This window comes from Myotis daubentonii, chromosome 6, assembly GCF_963259705.1.
Source record: "Myotis daubentonii chromosome 6, mMyoDau2.1, whole genome shotgun sequence".
Classification (NCBI taxonomy): domain Eukaryota; kingdom Metazoa; phylum Chordata; class Mammalia; order Chiroptera; family Vespertilionidae; genus Myotis; species Myotis daubentonii.
Genome location: NC_081845.1, coordinates 3,198,141 through 3,217,083, shown reverse-complemented (window position 1 = coordinate 3,217,083; position 18,943 = coordinate 3,198,141). Strand labels below are relative to the sequence as shown.

Genomic DNA, 18,943 nt, shown 5'->3' with positions numbered 1-18,943 from the left:
TCGTCTTCCCATTGGCTTTCTCCGCTCCAGTCTCCCGCCCTCTCCAGTGTCCGCCAGCAGACCCACCTTCCTAAAGCCTCGCTGGGCACCGTCACCCCCTGCTCCCAGCCTCGCACGGCTCCCGCCACACGGGAGGCAAGCTCCTCACGTTGCGTTCAAATCCGGCCACATTACACATTTGCCTACCATCCCTTTCATCCTCGACTTCTCTCTCACATACACCAAACTCAGCTGAACTGGAGCTTATGTGCCGATACATAAATATCGCGTTTCCATATCTTCCCTCGTTCACTGCCACCATTTACACTGCCCTCTCCTCCTCCACCCACGGAAGTCCTGCCTGATCTCCAAGCTGCCGTTCAAACTGCACCAACACCCACTTGAGGCTGGAGATGGTAGTCCCTCTGCTGTAGAACCAAGTCAGCGTTTGTGCTCATGTACTTGTCACGTGGTAGATGTAGGTTCCCCGAGTGAATGAGCTTTCCCTCACCATTAAAAATAAATATATATTTTTATTGATTTCAGAGAGGAAGGGAGGGAGAGATAGAAACATCAATGATGAGAGAGAATCACTGATTGGCTGCCTCCTGCATGCCCCCTACTGGGGATGGAGCCCACGACCCAGGAATGGAACCGTGACCTCCTGGTTCACAGGTTGATGCTCAACCACTGGGCCATGGTGGTCAGGCTCCTTACCCTTTTCAAAAATCTACCACCATCTTGTCAAGTTCCTAGAAATATTTTTAAGTTTCTATACATTATTCCTCCCATCAGTTCCTTAGGGTGAGGAGGGAGTCCTTAAGGTGAAATGATGATTATTTTCATTCCTTAGAAATTACTTAGTAAGTTCTCAACAAATATTTGTTAACAAAATGAGTAAAACGTGTCACTTTTTCCCTTAAAACACAAGTAGCCATTCTGTCTGCCTCAGAGATGTCAGATATTCTCCGTATTTCAGCAAGAGGCGCCCGTTTAGCATTGAGGACACGGCCTTGCGGCCCAAATCGGCCGGAACGGGCAGGGCTTCGTCTCTGGGTGCTTCTGCGGAGCTCACATTTGTCTCCATGTACCCGGAGGGGCTGCTGGGCCAAATGACCGCTGGTTCAGAATCTTCACGAGAAGTTCAGATGAACATAGACGAGTTTACATACAGATGAAGATTTGTGTGTGTTATAACACACGTATGTATAGAGGACATAACAAAATACTGACGAGACAGACCGACATCTGCCGCGGCCTCGACCATGGGGAATGCACGCGCCGCGGAGCACACGGACGCAGCGTCCCTTCAAGGCCGCCCCTGGCGTGCGCGCCCCGCCCCGCTGGGAGCCAGCAAAACATGCCGTCTCTTCAGAACTCCGTTATTTTTGTGGCGGAGAAAATCTCCTCCAAGAAATCAGTTCCGCAGAAATCCTGGGCTGGTAAAGACACGCGCGTACTATTATTAATTCCAACGTCACTCGGAGAAGGGGAACAGGCAAGCAATCGCGACGTCTACGCCAGAGCGAAGCTGCGTGCATTCCGTGCAGTGGGCCACGGAGCCCTGAGAAAGAATGAGGTCTGTCGTGGTCCCTGCCTGCGGGCTCCCCACGACGCACTGCGAAACATAAGAAACGAGCTGGGAGAGAGGAAAGCAGCACAATTTGTTCAGCACGACGTGTGATCCCATCCCCAAGAGGAACAGCCCTGCGGGGGGCCCCCGAGATTTATGAACACGCCCGTGTGCACCCGCACAGATCTGCGTGTGTGTCTGTGTGCGCAGGCGCTCATGCGCTTGTATACGTGTATACGTGTGTGCATGTGTGTATAAGTGTTTATGCTTACGCTTGTATGTGAAATACACGTATACATGCAAATGGTATGTGTAAATGTACATGTTTACAGACATGTTATATGACCATGGACAAAGGATACAGGAAGATCCAGGCCATGTTTAAAATAATCACCGCTGGCTCTGGGCCTACATGGGTGGAGAGCGAACATTTCCTTCTGTCCCTTAGAAATCAAAAAGAGAAAAAGTCCTAGGAGTTTAAAACTGTGGTCTTTATTTGGGGGTCTGTCCCGACTGGCGAGTCAGCCTGCGGCGCCCCCGAGGCCTTTTCCTGAGAACGGCCGGCTGTTCTTCTACTAGACCTGCATGGCTCATGATTAGGCTGCATGCGAGCATTCGAGGGCCTGGGCCCTGTGACCGCAGTGGGCGCAGCGGCGTCCTCAGCCCACGTGTATCTGCCTGGCCGCAGAGACCCAGGCCCATGAGCACTGCAGTCCCACTGCCCACCTCATCTCCTCAAACCCGTCCCCAGACAGTGGCGGGCCAGTGCACAGCACAGAAAACGCGCACAGCACAGAAAACACGAACAGACCCAACCACACATTAAATCGCTCCTGTAATTGCGCAGCCAAGAGGGAAAAAAGTGGTTATGTAACTGGATAATCAGTGGGTCCGTGCTGCCTGTCACTCCTCGAGCCGATGAAGCAGAGACAGGGTTGATTCCTATGTGAGGGTTTATTCCAGTCCTGCCGGCAGCTTGGGAGAGCAGCAGGTCACCCACAAAAATCTGCTCTGCCCCCCATGAGCCAGCTGCTGAGACAGGTGGAAGGACAAAGGAAAGCAGGCAAAAGGACAGTGTCACATATGCCAAAGGCTGGGGGTCGTCAAGAGCTGAGTGATGTGCAAGGGCTGGGGTGACAGGGGAAACAGCTCAAGGGAGTGCCTGTGGGCAGTGAACAGGGAGCAGGCTGGAGTCTGCCAAGGCCTGCAGGTGTGCAAAAGGGCTGGAGTCTGCCGAGGCCTGCAGGTGTGCAAAAGGGCTGGAGTCTGCCGAGGCCTGCAGGTGTGCAAAAGGGCTGGAGTCTGCCGAGGCCTGCAGGTGTGCAAAAGGGCTGGAGTCTGCCGAGGCCTGCAGGTGTGCAAAAGGGCTGGTGATCGTCAAAGGCCTGCAGGTGTGCAAAAGGGCTGGGGATCGTCAAAGGCCTGCAGGTGTGCAAAAGGGCTGGGGATCGTCAAAGGCCTGCAGGTGTGCAAAAGGGCTGGGGATCGTCAAAGGCCTGCAGGTGTGCAAAAGGGCTGGGGATCGTCAAAGGGCTGTGACTCTGGTGTCTGTAACAAACCTCTGTTCATCTTCCACGGTGACAGGCAGCTCCAAAGGGGGGGAAGTGCCTTCTTCAGTCAGAACACAGCAGCAGGGTTCAGCAGGATTAGTATTTCTCACAGCACTAGCTGGTTCCCCACATCCTCTTTCTGCCCCTCATTTACAATTCAAATGTCAGTAGGGGTGCTGCTAAAATTCCACAGTCCACAGGGGCTACTGTGAGGCCAGGAAGAAAGGGAACCTTAGAGATGAGGAGACGCGCCCACTGGGGGGCCGTTAGGGGGACATTCCCATATCGACAGAAAATGTGGGATTCCAATACCATATGAAGAGGGTCAGCAGCGTCACAGCCTGCGAGCTGCACCCACAGGACCAGGAGGGAAGGGCGGCAGGCTGAGTGTGTGTGTGTGGGGAGAGTGGGGTGGGGGTGGGGGGCAGCTGGCTAAGATGCTGGAACTAGACCAGAAGGGCCCATTTGGCACAAAGGCGCATTCTTAGGAGGAAAGGGAAACCGTTCAGAAATGAGAACCTTAAGAAAAGATGGCAGATTTTTATAAAAATAAAAATCAGGAATAGGGTTCCAAGTCACTAGTGAAGTTGCTGAGGGCAGAACTTAGCTGGGGGGGGGGGGGGCGGGATGAAGATGTCACTTTTCTTCTTGATAATTAAAATATGGGCTCATCTGGCAGGAGAGGATGGGCCTCCAAGCCGTCTTGATTAGGTGCTAAAAATAGACGCTGCTGCCTTCTGTCCTGCCTCCTTGGGCAGTGGCTTTAGTGCTTTTCATCGCCTAGATGTGCTAATTGTTTCTAATGGCCTGTAAACAGAGTCCCCACACTATTAACCTTCTCTCTTTAGCCAGAGAGTCAGGAAATTAGTCTTTGAAAGAAAAGTTCCCTGCAGGTTGCCCCAGGAGGTGTCCAAAAGTAGAGACACTGTCACTTAATTTGGAAGGGACTCAAGGTCAAACAAGCCTTCAGCTAGTGAGTGAAATGGATGAGCCAAAAAGCCAACAGGAATGAAGGAAGGGATCCCTCCTCTCTGCTTCCGGCTCCGGTTCCGGTTCCCTGTGTCCCCTTCTATGAGCAGAGACTCAAATGGTAGCCCCTCTCCAGCAGCTCACAGACACACAGATCTGCAATTTTAGGATTTTTTAAAACAATGTCCCCCAGCTGACAAAAACATTTGGCATTTGATCCTTGTCAGCTAAAATCCATCCCGTATCGAAAATGGAGCTCAAGTTAGTCTTAGAAAGGGGATGGCCCCCAGACATGGGTGCGGGGGGGCTCGAGTTGTGCACCTCTGTTCTGCTTATCTGCTCTAAAATATTATTTAAATTGTTTAGAGGAAGAAAATCCTATAATAGCCAAACCATGTTGGGGAAGAGATGGCCAGTGGAGAGACTTTTCAACCAGGATAAAAATTTCATTTAAGGTACAGGAACTAAACTGCGTGCCCGGCACAGGGTGCGCAACGGAAGAGGGGCTTCCGAAGCCGGCCAGGAGAGAGACAGATGCCTCTGTGATCCAGGCTGTGAACCGTCACATTTCAAATCAGTGACATGCCTTGATGGATGGTGTTAGAATCATTAATAGAGTAATAATAATAAAAGTAGGATCCTTCAGCTTCCTCAACACAGATACTAGGAAGGTCAAGGAAGCAAATGTTGAAAAAAAAGATGGAATTGTGTAACCACCAGACTACAGCACAGGTGAAGCAAACCAATAGCTCAGTGTCGGCAAAGAAGTCCCCAGAGGGAAGGGAAATCGAAATCAGGGATAACTGAGCGCATGGGGGGGATGCTTACACTCACTGCACACACTGAAAAATGCCAGCATTCCCGACAGATAAAGAAATCTTGCAAATTTATTTGAAAAAACCAAACACAAAATGGCACCTAGGAAACTCGGAGCGAAAAGGCCAAGACGATGAATTCACAAATGAACCAACACAGACCGCCAGTTCCCCAGTCAGCGAGCTCACAGCCGGGGCAGGGCCTGCGCCACGTGGTCCCACCAGCAGCGGCCACCGGGGCTCACCCGCTGAGCGCAGCCCGCCGGCTCCGCCCAGGAATGCGCCAGGGGTCACGAGTGGGAGCGAGGCACAGGCCTCAGGGCAGCAGGCCTGGGAGAAGCTTCGCGCTGTGGAACCTACACGCGGGTCACTCCGAGGACACGTCCCGCAGAAAGACTGAAAGCGCCTGGCCAGGGGGGACCTGGCAGGGTGCGCTGAGTCTCGGGTCCTGCCCAGGCCCCTTCCTGGACAGGGCGTGCGCCTAGGAACACGCACCTAGCGGCCAGGGATGGAGACCCTGCTGCCACCTTGCAGCGATGTGACAACAGGCTCTTCTCTAAGCCTCCCCCCGAAGCTCAGGGGAGCCGCCTGGGGGCCGGGCGGGAGGCCCGTGAGCGCCTAGCGGGCGCCATCGGAGAGAAGATGGGCTGGGAAGGGATTCTTCACAGCCTGGCCCGCTCCAGGAGAATGGGCTTCGGCTATGGAATGTGGGATGGCCACGCGCAGCTCCCGTGGCTCCCGTGGCACAGGGACGTGAGCGCGGGGACATAGGGCCTCAGCCGCCGGTGGGGCCGGGTGTGAGGAGTTTCAGGCGGCGGGTGAGGGTGGTGTGGGAGCAGCACCCATCCTAGTAGAGCTGACCCCCTCGAGCTATACCCCCTCGAGCTGTGCGTCACAGAGCCACGCTGATGCGTGTGGAGAAGAAACACGGATCCCACACGATCCCTGACAAGCCCCTGCTGGACTCCCAGCCAGCAGCTCAGCGTCTGCCCTGTGCCGGCTCTCTTCCAGCTCCATCTCACTCCCTGTCAGAGCTGTTCCAAGAAGTCCAGGGAGGCCGGGGGCTTGCCCAGAGGACCGGACAATCAGAGCTGGAGCCAGGGGCGTTGGGGGAGAGAACCTGGCCTCCCTCGGCGGACTGGTGAGACGGGAGGAGAGGGCCCGGCTCCCTCTGCCCGGCGGCACAGAAGAGTGGGGGGAAGACAATGTCAGAGACGGAAGGGAGCGAGCTGTGGTGCTCTCCAGGGAACTGCGCCAATTTATTTATTGGAAAAGAAACTTAACCAAGACAAGGTTCAGGCTAAATAAGACTTACCCCACCTCTGTATAGCAGGAAGGGACAGCAAAAGAACCCCACAGGTTCAAAGACCGAAATCCACTTTTTAATTTCCTGGATCGAAACCCCTCTTCATATGGACTTGGAGTTGCACGAGCCAAACTCCCATCCCAGGAAACAGATGGGCGCGGGCACGGCAGCCCCGGGCTCTGATGTGTGCCATGCAGCAGCGCGGTCCACGCGCTTTGCCATCTTCCCAGGACACGGCGCTGAAACTAGTAAACGCTGCAGGAAGAGTCGCTGGGAGAGACCCCGGGAGCCGTTACGTCAGTGGTTTGGAAGGACGCTTAGGATCAGCCACATGGACACTTTCACCTAAAAGCGATGATGGCATTTGGCGCAGGAGGGCCTCGGCCAGCTCTCTGTGAGGGCTCACCGTGTGCCTGCACCGGGCCCTGTGACCGGGGGGCAGCTGAGTCCGTAGGCCCATGCGGGGGCGGGGGGGTATCCATCACACAGTCGGGGGAAGTGCCATGTGTGTAATGTTTGAAAGCCAGGTTCCTGCCCGTGGAGCACGTCCAAGTGGATTTTGTTGTTGGACCCGCGCCATGGCCTTGAGGATCCGTTAGTTCAAATGACCTTCATCAGACTCCCTGGGTGAAAGCACAGCTGCAGGTAGACGGCCAGCCTGACTGCACACGGCTTGTCGTTAACTCCAGATGCACACTGGGCCGACCTGACTCCTGGCTTTCCCCTCCACCTGCTGCCTTCTGAGGGTACCTCCCCCCCGCTGACCACGAGCGAGGCACACGGAGGAGTCGCCCCGGGAAGGCCTTCTCCCCTCTCCTGTTCGAGTCCAGGTTTGAATTAAACCCCGTGGGCCCATTATCCTCCGGCCCCTCTCCTGAGGGTTAACTTCCAGTTCGTCAGGGCAGGTTTACCAGGGGCCTCATTTGAGGTTAACCTCTGAAATGTCCCTGAGCAAGGACAGTAGCCTCTAAAAGTGGTCACAGAAACGGAATCCAGGTTAAGCAAGTCTAGTTGGCAACGTAACACCCTCGTATGTGCCAGAAGCTCATGGGAACCCATAAAGCTTAGGATGTTAATACTGGTGCCAAGTCCTTGAACAGGTAAAGGGCGCAGCTAGACAGATATAGAATGTTGTCATTTATTTTAAGAACTGATATTAACTTACAAAGCTAATTTATCAGGGACAATGTTGATTATTTGTGCTGTGGGTAAATTTTTAGAGAAAACAATGGTTTTCGGAAAAGACATGATAATCATTCATCTCTTCCCAATGCCCTTTAATCATATGGAATTCTGAACATAAAACTAAATTGTGAAGTTTGTTTCCTAAATGTTTTAAAAGATATGTTTTGGTGACTTAAGTATGTTTTATGTTGTTTTTCTATTTTAAGTGATCGTTTATGTCAAATTTAACAATAAAAATTTACAATAGTTTCTACACCAAATCAATATTATGGTATTTATAAAAATATGAAGGAATAAAACTTTTTTTTTTCTTTTACAGCTATTCACATTATGACATGATCCTTGAATTGGACTAATTTTGCTTTTTTTAAAAGATATTTTATTGATTTTTTACAGAGAAGAGGGGAGAGGGATAGAGAGTTAGAAACATCAATAAGAGAGAAGCATCGATCAGCTGCCTCCTGCATACCCCCTACTGGGGATGTGCCCGCAACCAAGGTACATGCCCTTGACCGGAATCGAACCTGTGACCTTTCAGTCTGCAGGCCGACGCTCTATCCACTGAGCCAAGCCAGTTAGGGCTAATTTTGCTTTTAAAAACGTGTGTTATTCCTCTGAATGAGATTCCCTGGTAATTATAACCATTTCCAGAGTAAGTTAAAGAGATTCTCTTTGCTGATTCTCACCCAGAAATACTTAGTGTTCCCTCTATTCCCTAACATTGTCCTACATCACTTTCCTCAGACTCCTACAGCCTCCAGGAGAGATGGGGAGGTACCCCCTGGGTCCCCTCTCAACGCGCTGCCCCCCCAGCTGCCGGGCATGTGGTCAGCAGGCGCCTCCAGCTGTCAGCTCCTCGGACCTGAACCAGCCCCTGTCCCTGGGCAGTGTTGCCGGAGACTCGGCCAGGTGCCATGGATCGTCTAGGTTTGGTCTCCCGGGACACAGGGCATGCTCACTGCCGAGGCCACACGCGGTGGGCCAGGGCCTAGCTAGGCCTGCGTCTCCTTCATCTTTCCCTGCCAATCTCGCCTCTTCCCCTTGCCCTTCACAGGCCTCGGTCACTAATAAATAAGTACAACAGTCTCACATACCAACATCCCCCCAGACGGCTGGACTGGAAGCTCCACGCCTTTCATCACAGGGTTGGCTCCCTGGCAACCAGCCCCCGTCCTAACAACAAAAGGCACCTCTGCTGCTCTTACCTCAGGGAGTTCTAAGGGTCTTAGGAGCTCTGGCAGTGGCAAAAGTCAGATAGGCTTTGCTATAAATCACAGTGCTGCTGGACACTATGTCTACCTCTCGGGAGACCTCAGGATTTCATACAGACGTGGCATGGGTGCTATTCGACTCTTCCATCCGCAGGAGGGGCTTTCAAATATCACTGACCAGACTCGCCCGCCTGCTGGAGAAGCGCCGGCAGGCACCAAGCCTGAGCTATTTCGAGAACGCTGAGCTCTGGGCTCCGAAACCGACTTCAGCCGCAGCTCAGAAGGCACATTTGCATATTACTCAGTGAAGTGTGGTTTTCCATTTAGATCAAGTGACTGTTCTAAATTAATTTACTCGGCTTGGATTCCAAGTTTTCTGTGCATGTACAAGTTAGGAGATAGCTGCTGGCATTGGCCTGCTTAGCAGAACTGCATGAGAAGTCAAACTGAATCTTAGTCTGTCAGCGTCACTCGAGACTAAAAATAGAAAGTCTGTTCATTCCAATAACTGTTCAGTTTTTCTTTCCATGTAATTCATTGACTCAAAGCAAAACTTTCGGAAGTGTATTTTCTTGATCGTGAATTACCTGACATTGTGGGTTCTATTGACAATTTGGTTTAAAGCTCCACGCTGCATGTATTGTTTTTAAAGTGACAACATGAATATACATGTGGGTGGAAAAGAGCATCAGGGTTAAAAACAACATCCTCACTAAAGTCAGGGATTTGTGGAACCTGCTTGGAAGCAATGGTGGTGTGCAGGCAACTTGTGACTGCGATCAACAAGCTGTGAGAGTCTACCAACCAAAGCGGAAGCCGCAGTTGTCACAATTTACAAATATTTCTGCAAAGCTGCGGTGACAGATCTGAGGTCGGGTAAGAAAGCCTCTGTGGGTGCCAGCGTGCACTGCCTCCCTCGCTGCCCTTGTCAATCGCACATCAGAGAACGCCCAGCCCTAAAAACACTGCTTTGTAAACCAGCCCGCCCCCGCCCCCGAGAAGGCTGGACTGTTCTACCAAGCAAAGAAGACGTCATCGTCACCATGGATAAATATGCCTGCAAAGTTGTTGTGGCGAACGTGATGCTGGAGAGGAAGGCCTGCAGGAGGGTGACAGCAGGCGCCACACCCAGGCCTGCCATTTTGGCATCGGGACTATTTTGAGCTGCAGCCCACTGGGAGGAGGCAGGCACAGGAAAAGCTCTCTCTCCTGAATTGCCTAAAGGCAGGGCATACCCGTGTACGGTGTCCCTCCCCCTCTCTGCCAGGAAGGACAGACGTGAATCCCCGGAGACACCTCTAGACCCCTCTCAGCCACGGGGCACCAGAGGCAGGTGCCTACATTACAAACATTCCTAACTGGCCCTCATCTTCCGTTAGACTCCCCATATGTTTACTTCCCACAGTTCGCTGCCCTAGAAGTTCAAAGTTCTTTCTTTGTTTTGTCACTCCTCCACAAAGGGATTGTTCTTTGATTAAGAAGGTATACAGGATGGGTATAAAGTAGGTTTACAGTTGCTTTTATGGAAAAATCACACAATAACTGATAAATAATAATGTAAGAATAAACTGTGTTTTGTGCACTTACAACTGTAAACCTACTTTTGCCTACCCCTGGATAAGCCCGAGTTCTAACCAGCTCTTGGAGTTACCCATCTCTGGGTTCTCCCACGTGTAATGTGGGCTGCTCTGGTTAGTAAATTTCTGCTTGTTTTGTTTTTGTTAATCTGTCTTTTGTCGGGACTTCAGCTGGAGAACGGAGGAGAGTATAGGAAACAATTTTTTTTCTCCCCTACACTGCAATTGTATTAATTATTTTATGAGAATCTTCTAAATTGTTCAAAATCAGTTAGCAATGCTTTAGCAAAATCTTCAATTAATGGAATCCCCCAGCTTCTGAAGCTCTAAGTAAGTATAAGTCACCAGAAAAGGTCACCAAGAAACTGATTGATCCTAAAAAGTGAATGTGGATCTGACTCCATTCAGTGATGAGGAATCAAATGACACACAAGAGTTTCATTCTGAAATCTATAATTTAGCTTTTGGAATCTTTCAATTCATAGCAAGAATCTTCCAATGCAAGTTCCATTTTTAGCTTGATAAATTTATATTCATATCACAAGATGGAGCAAACTTCTGATCTTGTTGCCTCGAAATGGTGGAAGTTCCAAAATGTGTATACGTAAAAATAACTTCTTTGACGAGGACTTTCCCTGTTGGAAAATGTTTATCAAAGGAAGTTTCTCTGAGTGAAGCAAAAAACAGCGCTTGGGACGATGTTCTGTCAGAAATAGTCATTGGTTTAACTTACAAAGCAGTTAGCGGCGAGAACACTCTCTCAAACCGCTGGCTTCTACCTGCAGAGGGAGGCTCCGCAGTTACAAGTATCATGATCTACAGAGAAACAGCGAATGCTTTAGTTATATGGCGACTTTAAAGAAGCTCACAGGCAACTGCATTTTTTTAATATAAAGAAAGAAAGAAAGGAAAATACATTTTGAACAAAATGGCTGAGGGAAGAAACCAGATGTGAACGCTAGCAATGACAGCACCATGTGCCGGAGTTTGGCTTTGGGGTCTAGGGTCACGGTCCGGCCCTCTGCTGAGTAACGTGCAAGGAGGAGGCATGCCCACAGAAGAGGTGATGTCAGCACTGCTGGCTGGACGTACAGAACAGCGGGTGGGCCACCTGGCGCATGCCCTGCCCCATTACCTACACGGGAGTTATTACTTTTCACACTGTCTTGGCCAAGCAACAGGGTCACTGGAAGTGAGGTTGGGCTCCTGCTGCAGAGCAACGACACACTGCGAGGCACCGGGAGGGCTGCCAGGTCCCCTGGCCCTACCCAGCCCTTTCCCACCACACCCTCGACTGCTGGGGGGCACAGCTGGCATCTGCCCTCCCTGCATCCCATGAACAGCGCTCTTTACAACCCGGGGCACCTGCAACACCTCCTGTGTCACATCAGCTCAACATACATCTGCTGAGTGAACCAGTGGTTGGCTTTTTTGTCGTTGCAATCCTCACCTGAGGATATTTCCCCATTGATTTTTATAGAAAGTAGAAGAGGGGAGGGAGGGAGGGAGAGACAGAGACAGAGAGAGAGAGAGAGAGAGAGAGAGAGAGAGAGAGAGAGAGAGAGAGAGAGAGATCAATGGGAGAGGGACACAGCGATTGGTTGCCTCCTGCATGCACCCTGGGGCAGGGGATCGAGCCTGCAACCCAAGTATGTGCCCTTGACAGGGAATCAACTCCAGGCCCTGCTGTGCATGGGCTGATGCTCTAACCACTGATCTACACTGGCCAGGGCAGATTGGTTGACAGAGGTGCTAAAGGTCACAGGTGCTGCGTAAAACGGCCACGCCGTGGTACTGCTGGCGGAGGCTGGTGCCCCTGCAGGTACTTCTGCACATGAACGTTTGGATGTTAAGGCGTGAGCACTACCACGGCCCCACAGTAAGTAGCTCCTAGTGCGGGATGATCTGGGCCTGGACCCGGAAACGCTCAAATGTCATTCCCGCTGCACGTCAGAAACGGCTCGAGGCTCTGTTCTTCTGACGCAGAATTTGCCAAATTAATAAGAAACAGGATGCACACACCATGAGCCTTGCTTCAGTGAATAATTTACTTGCATTTGGGTTCCTGAGACTATTGCTGATTTGGCTGCAAACAGCTCTATGAGTTTTGGAAGCCACGAAGAACAAATCTGTAAATACTTGATTCTGAATGTCACGGGAAATAATTGCTATACATGCGATGTCTTCAGAGCGCCACGTAGATCACACCATTGCCCACCGCTACCAAATGTCCCGGCACTTTGCAATCTGAGGACATGAACCAGTGCAAACACAATTTGCAATGAAAATAACGTCCTCTCCTCACCAAGTTGATCATCAATTGCTAATTACAAGGATTAAGTTGCAATTAGAAACAAATGCACATGTCACTTACAATATTATTTAAAGTAAAATGAGCTATTTAAAGGCTTTTCAATAAAATAAAGGAAATAACCAAGACTTGTGGGCATTCACGTCCATTGAAAATAGGCCATAAAAATAAGGCTTCCCTGTCACCAGCCCTGGCGAGGGCCACGTAGAGGCTTTAAAAATACAGCTGCTTCTGAGCATCCGCCTTCAGGAAATGAACCGCTGAGACCCAGGCGGGGACACGTGCCAGGCGGACCTCACGGCCGCAGAACTGGTCGGGGTGGATTGCTGGGCACCTGCAGCCACCGCTGAAGGAAGAGGTGAGCGTGTGACCTTCATGCTGAGGCCCCTGCAATGTCTCCAGGAAGCCTGGGGGAGCAGCTGCTCACACCTGAAATCTCGGGGTGGACTCCGGGGAAATGAAGGTCTCCCACTGGCATGGGCTCACATTTCAGAGCATCAGTGCTGATAAAACAGTCCTTCCCTTTGCGTAAGTTACTGACCCTCAGCAATACAGCTGAAGGACCTGGACCCTACAAGCTGGCCGCAGAAATTTAACTCTCCTCCCTATTCCCAATATCCCCTAACCTCCTTATTCCTAATATCGCCTTAACCTCCTCCTTATTGGTAATATTGCTTTAAGGCTTGTTGATTGCTGATAAATTTACTTTATCTTATCCAGTTTTGGAAAATTCCATTAAATTCAGGAGGGTTTTTTAAGAAGAGAGTGTTTCATCCTATCTAATAAAGAGGGAATATGCTAATTGACCCCCACACCATTGCAAAGATGGCAGTGCCCACGGCCACTAAGGAGGGACTATGCTAATTGACTGCCATGCCCTCAAAGATGGCGGCGCCCACAGCCACAAGATGGCCTGCAGGGGAGGGCAGTTGGGGGCAACTGGGCTGGCAGGGAAGCAGTTAGGCATTGATCAGGCTGGCAGGAGAGTGGTTAGGGGGTGATCAGGCTGGCAGGCAGTAGTGGTTAGGGGCAATCAGGCAGGCAGGCAGGCGAGTGGTTGGGAGCCAGCAGTCCCAGATTGTGAGAGGGATGTCGGACTGCTGGTTGCAGTCGGACATCCCCCAAGGGGTCCCAGATTGGAGAGGGTGCAGGCTGAGCTGAGGGACATGCCCCCCCCCCGGCCAGGGCACGAATTTTGTGCACCAGGCCTCTAGTGTAAAAAGAATCTGTTTTCTGCTTGTTGCATTGCATAAAGCAGAATTGCTTTAATTCAGGTCAGAAACACTAATTTAATCCTCTGCTGCAGAGACACGAGTGGGACTGCAGCCTTGGTCATGTCTGTACCCCGTCAGCCTGGCCTTGCCTACAGGCAGCCCGTAGCTGGCAGAGCACATGGACAGGCCGGATCCTGTGATTCTCAGCTCTCTCTGCTGTGAACTGTTTTTGTATCTCACTTCCTGATAGTATTTTCCTTTCACACACTGAAGGGAATTTTTGCCAACATCTGGAAATGCATGGCACATCTATCTTCTACATGTTTTCGCATGTTAACCAGCACGGGGAGTGGTCTGGACAGCAGGAGCCCCGAAAACCTCCTCTGTTACTCCTGTACCTGCAAGCAGATGGGACCCACAACCAAGTGTTTTCTCAAATGACAGGATAGCTTTAAAGCTGTGACCGAGCGCGGCTCCCACCTTTAGAGCCGGTCAGGGCCTTGCTGATTTCCTACTTCAGTTTCCTGGATTTTATGAGGAACCCGGAGGCCAATTTCTATGACTGTGCCTTTACATTCGAAGCACATGAAAGGATTTAGACTTCAGCCTTACTTCATTTAATATGTACATTTTTTAAAAAGCACTGGAAATAGTCTAAATTACTAGCAATGGGGAAAGGAGTAAATAGAGTATTCCCATGTGATGGAATCTTAGATGCTTATTAAAATCACATGCCTTGTTTTCATAAAATATTTCATGGCAGGGAAAATTTATCACGATACCATGTTAAATGGAAAAGGCAGATACAAAACTACATATAACATGATTGCATACAGCAGGCATGTACACATTCACACACACACACACCCCATATGTACATGCAAATATCTAGGCTTCTCAAGATACTGGAAAGAATTAAACTAAAATCTTACTAACCATAAGGGTAAATTTTTCTAACATTTAAGAAATTTTATTGTGAGTGAATTATTTCTAAATTAAAATATAAAGCACTAGCAGGAAAAAAAAAACCCCACAATTAGCAAAGCACAATGTAGAGCAGTGGTTCTCAACCTCGGCTGCACATTAGAATCACCTGGGAATCTTTTTAAAATCCTGATTTCTGGGCCTCATCCTCCAGAAATTCTGCTTCTTTGTTACTAATGTTGTGGCCCCACCCCATAACAAAGAAACAGAATTTCTGGAGGATGAGGCCCAGAAATCAGGATTTTAAAAAGATTCCCAGGTGATTCTAATGTGCAGCCAAGGTTGAGAACGACTGATGTAGAGTATTGGGGTGTGCTCATGCAGGGATTTATGACATCCCCGCACATGGGTCCATGACAACATCCTATGCATGAGTCCATGACAACATCTCTACACATGAATCCATGCCAACATCCTATGCATGAGTCCATGAAAACATTCTATGCATGAGTCCATGACAACATCCTATGTATGAGTCCATGACAACATCCTATACATGTGTCCATAACAACATCACTATCATGAGTCCATGACAACATCCTATGCATGAGTCCATGACAACATCCCTATCATGAGTCCATGACAACATCCCTACACATGAATTCATGACCACATCCTATGCATGAGTCCATGACAACATTCTATGCATGAGTCCATGACAACATCTCTATGCCTGAGTCCGTGTTGAGATAGCAGTCACCTCATTTATATCCTAGTATCCTACTTGACTATTGAGCAAGCTGCAAATGCAAGGATTTGGCATTTTGAAGTCTTTTCCATTAAAATATACCCAAGCGAGGCGGACACTGTCAAAGTCAAGCAGGCTCTCCCCAGGAGAGAGAATCCCTGGGAAGGCCGGGCTGTTGGGATAGCGAGGTGCGTGTGACAGTGTTTCCAGTCCTCACCTGATGTCGGTGCACGTGATGCAGGTGATGCCCCGGCTGTTGGTTGTGATCAGGTTCAAAGCTACTGATGTTTCTTTGTCAGAGGTCGGGTGCGCTGAACATTTAAAGAAAAATTCCTGCAAGAAAGAGAAATACGATCAAAGACATGGCAGTCAGCCGGCGCTTCCCCGTTAAACATTTCCAAGGATACGACCTCAATAAACAAAGTACAATTTCTTAAATGTTAAAAAATCGGGGCAGGCGAAGGGCTCTCATTAGGTCTGAGTTAGAAATAAATCAGCATCAGATCTCTCGAGGGGATGAGTGACCTTGGGCAGCAGTAGGGACGCCCTTTGAAGAGGGTCCAGGAATCTGCTAGCTTTTCCTTCTTTTGCTCTTTGTGCCACGGAGCTGGGGACTCTGTGCCCCGTGGAGCAACGCCCCTCACTGACAAGTGAGTTTCAGAGACAACTCCACGTGGACGCAGGAGGAAGCCTGAAATAGCGTCTCGTGATGAGGGAAGGGATACCCAGAGCAGTGAATTGACTGGCCCAAAGCCACACAATCACAGGGGAAGCCAGGGCGCGACCCAGGCTTCCTACACTATTGGTCGGTGAGCAGCAAGAGTGAAGGCCAGCGGAAGGACCCTACTCTCAGGAGGCAGGGTCCTACGGCGACTCACAGGGGAGCAGAGCGTGACTCTCCCAGCTCATGCGGAGCCCCACACCTTTCCTGGTCTCCAGCACCCCAGAATCCCGGGGGGACCGGCTCCACCTCCACGCGGCAGCTGGGATGTTGGAACCTGCACCTCTCGCCTTGTTCATTCATTTGCCTACTCTTGTTCTGCCCCTGAGTCCAGGTGCTCTCCTGGGGCAGCAGGCAAGCCACACTGGTTGGGGGCGTTTCTTCTGTAACATGGAATGCTACCCTTTCTTAAAAATATGTTACTGATTTTAGAGAGAAGAAGGGAGAGGGAGAGATAGAAATATCAATGATGAGAGAGAAACATTGATGGGCTGCCTCCAGCATGCCCCCTCCTGGGGATAAAGCCCAAAACCCAGGCATGTGCCCTGACCAGGAATTGAACCGGTGACCTCTATGTTCAGGAGTCAATGCTCAACCGATTGAGCAGCACCAGCTAGGCAAATGCTACCCTTTCTACTCATCCTTTAAATGCGGCAGATCCTTCAAGGGCATTGAGAGAGAGAGTTAGAGCAACTCCTGACCCCCAAAAGGCTCAGCATGGAGGACGCAATCGACCCTGTGAACGGGGCTGGCGGCCACTGCATTTTGTCAACATGAAGAAGATCCTCCCTCACAGCACAGAGTAATTCCTGCAGAACAGCCGAGCTGCGGGCGTTGGCGTGCCTGCCTCCTGAGAGTAGGGTCCTTTGCACACAGATGACAGACAGGTGCACTTATGTTTTCTCTGAGCTTGCAGAACCCATGGTAGACACCCTGCCAGCAAATCACCAAGTGCTCGGCCAGCAGATAAAACCCCGCAGACAATTGCCCGCGTCCTTTCTGGGGGCGTGGGAGTGCTCACCGATCATGGTGGGAGAGGTACAGGTCTGCGGGATCTTCCATTCACATGATGCAATAAAACCAAACTGGAAATTACTAGCCCTGTCTATGAAATATGTCTCCCTCTCTCTCCCTCTCTCTCCCTCTCTCTCTCTCCCTCCCTCCCCTTTTCTCCCACTCTCTCTAAAAGAAAAAAAAAAAATCAATGGAACGATATCCCCCAGGGAAGATGAATAACAACAACAGCAAAACAAAAATCCAGGAATAATGATACAGGTTTGGATACAAAACGACTCCGAACTCGTTGGATCGCACAATACTTGCAGACCTTGCTAACTGAACGCCAGTGGGAAAACTGGGTTAGAGTAGACCTTAAACAGATTGAACCTCAGCAGTAAATGAGTCTGTGATGCTCAATGGTAAGTTTGTTTTCTCTTAATAAGGCGTTAATACAGCCTCGCGGCGGCGGGCTGAGCCCAGCGGTGTTGCTCCCAAGATGCAGAGCCGTGGTTTGCAGGCAGTCACTTGCTGCCCATCCACCACGGCCACCGCCAAGGTCACCAGGAGGACCGCCGCCTTCTGCTAGGCCCTCTGTTGGTTCACAACAAATAAATGCATTGCGTACATGTAAACACACACACACACACAGGCGTGCACGCATGCACCAGCCTGAAGCCATTCTCAGCGGGAGAGAGTGAGTCTTGGACGTTACTGCAGCGAGCACACGGCCTTCAAGTGCACCACAGGGTCAGGTCTAACAGCATCGCCGTTCACATCAATTCAGCTACTGCTACACTGCAAAAGCACTTTTTAAAATCTTACTTTATCACCCAGTTTAAAAGCATAAACCTTTTCTGATCCCTAGGCCAATGTAATAGGCAATAAAAATTAAAATGAAATTCTCAAATCCAAAAGATGCTGAAAACACAGTTTTAATTCTTTTCTCTAAATGTGGTGTAACATTTCATTTATGGCAGAAACTGCCAGCGACTTATGACACTGTTCCTAGTCTATATTTATCCAACTTGGTGTGACTAGTCAGGCTTCTCCTTGCAGTTACTATATACATATTTTAAAATGGCAGGGCATGGACACTCCTGGAGATATTTCAGAGCTCACATATAAAAATTGCATAACCGTTTTAAGATCTAAAAATATCTAAGTCTAAAAACCTTTCGGCCTCAGGGAAGTACACGCCAATGCTGTTTGGGGCTGTAACTTCCCCCAACCACAACGTGGCAGCAGCGGCGTGTGTGACCGTGGTGGGCGTATCCTGGCTCTATGGCAGCAGCTGCGTGTGTGACGTCACTGGCCGAGGCTGTGGCGGGCGTGTCCTGGCTCTATGGCAGCAGCTGCGTGTGTGACGTCACTGGCCGAGGCTGTGGCGGGCGTGTCCTGGCTCTATGGCAGCAGCTGCGTGTGTGACGTCACTGGCTGAGGCCGTGGCATGCGTGTCCTGGCTCTGGGTCTGTAGCCCAGCCAGACTGTGGCAGACAGCAGCCGGGGTCCACACTGCTCGTCACTCCTTCAGAGTAGAGGCTGCCTGCCTCAGGATGCGTGGGCCCGAGAGGACACGCGGGCGTCCGCTGCGTGTGCCGGTTGCACCCGTGGGCAGAGCTCTCCAGTGTCCATTCTCACACGAAGGAAATAGGAGGTTAAAGCGTTCACGTTGTGCCCTCCCACCAAGGACCAGAGTTGACCTCTGGGACAGCACACAGATAGTCGTCTGTCCGCTGGTGATAACCTGCAAGAAATGGCTGGGCTCTCTGGGCGCGGGCCTTGCTCGGGGACAGAGGGACAGATGGACAGATGGACAGATGGACGGACTCTCTGGGCCCGGCAGCCTGCATCCCCGGCTGGG

General features: G+C 50.5%; 1 protein-coding gene across 3 annotated transcripts in view; it reads right to left on the bottom strand.

Annotated features, from left to right (window-relative positions):
- The window catches only part of PRKN (parkin RBR E3 ubiquitin protein ligase), a 533,123-nt gene that overhangs the window by 202,775 nt on the left and 311,405 nt on the right, over positions 1-18,943 (bottom strand). For all 3 annotated transcript variants that reach the window (XM_059699897.1, XM_059699895.1, XM_059699896.1), the window contains exon 6: positions 15,580-15,695. In XM_059699897.1, coding sequence (XP_059555880.1) covers positions 15,580-15,695 — 116 coding nt within the window. The remainder of the gene's footprint in view (positions 1-15,579; positions 15,696-18,943) is intronic.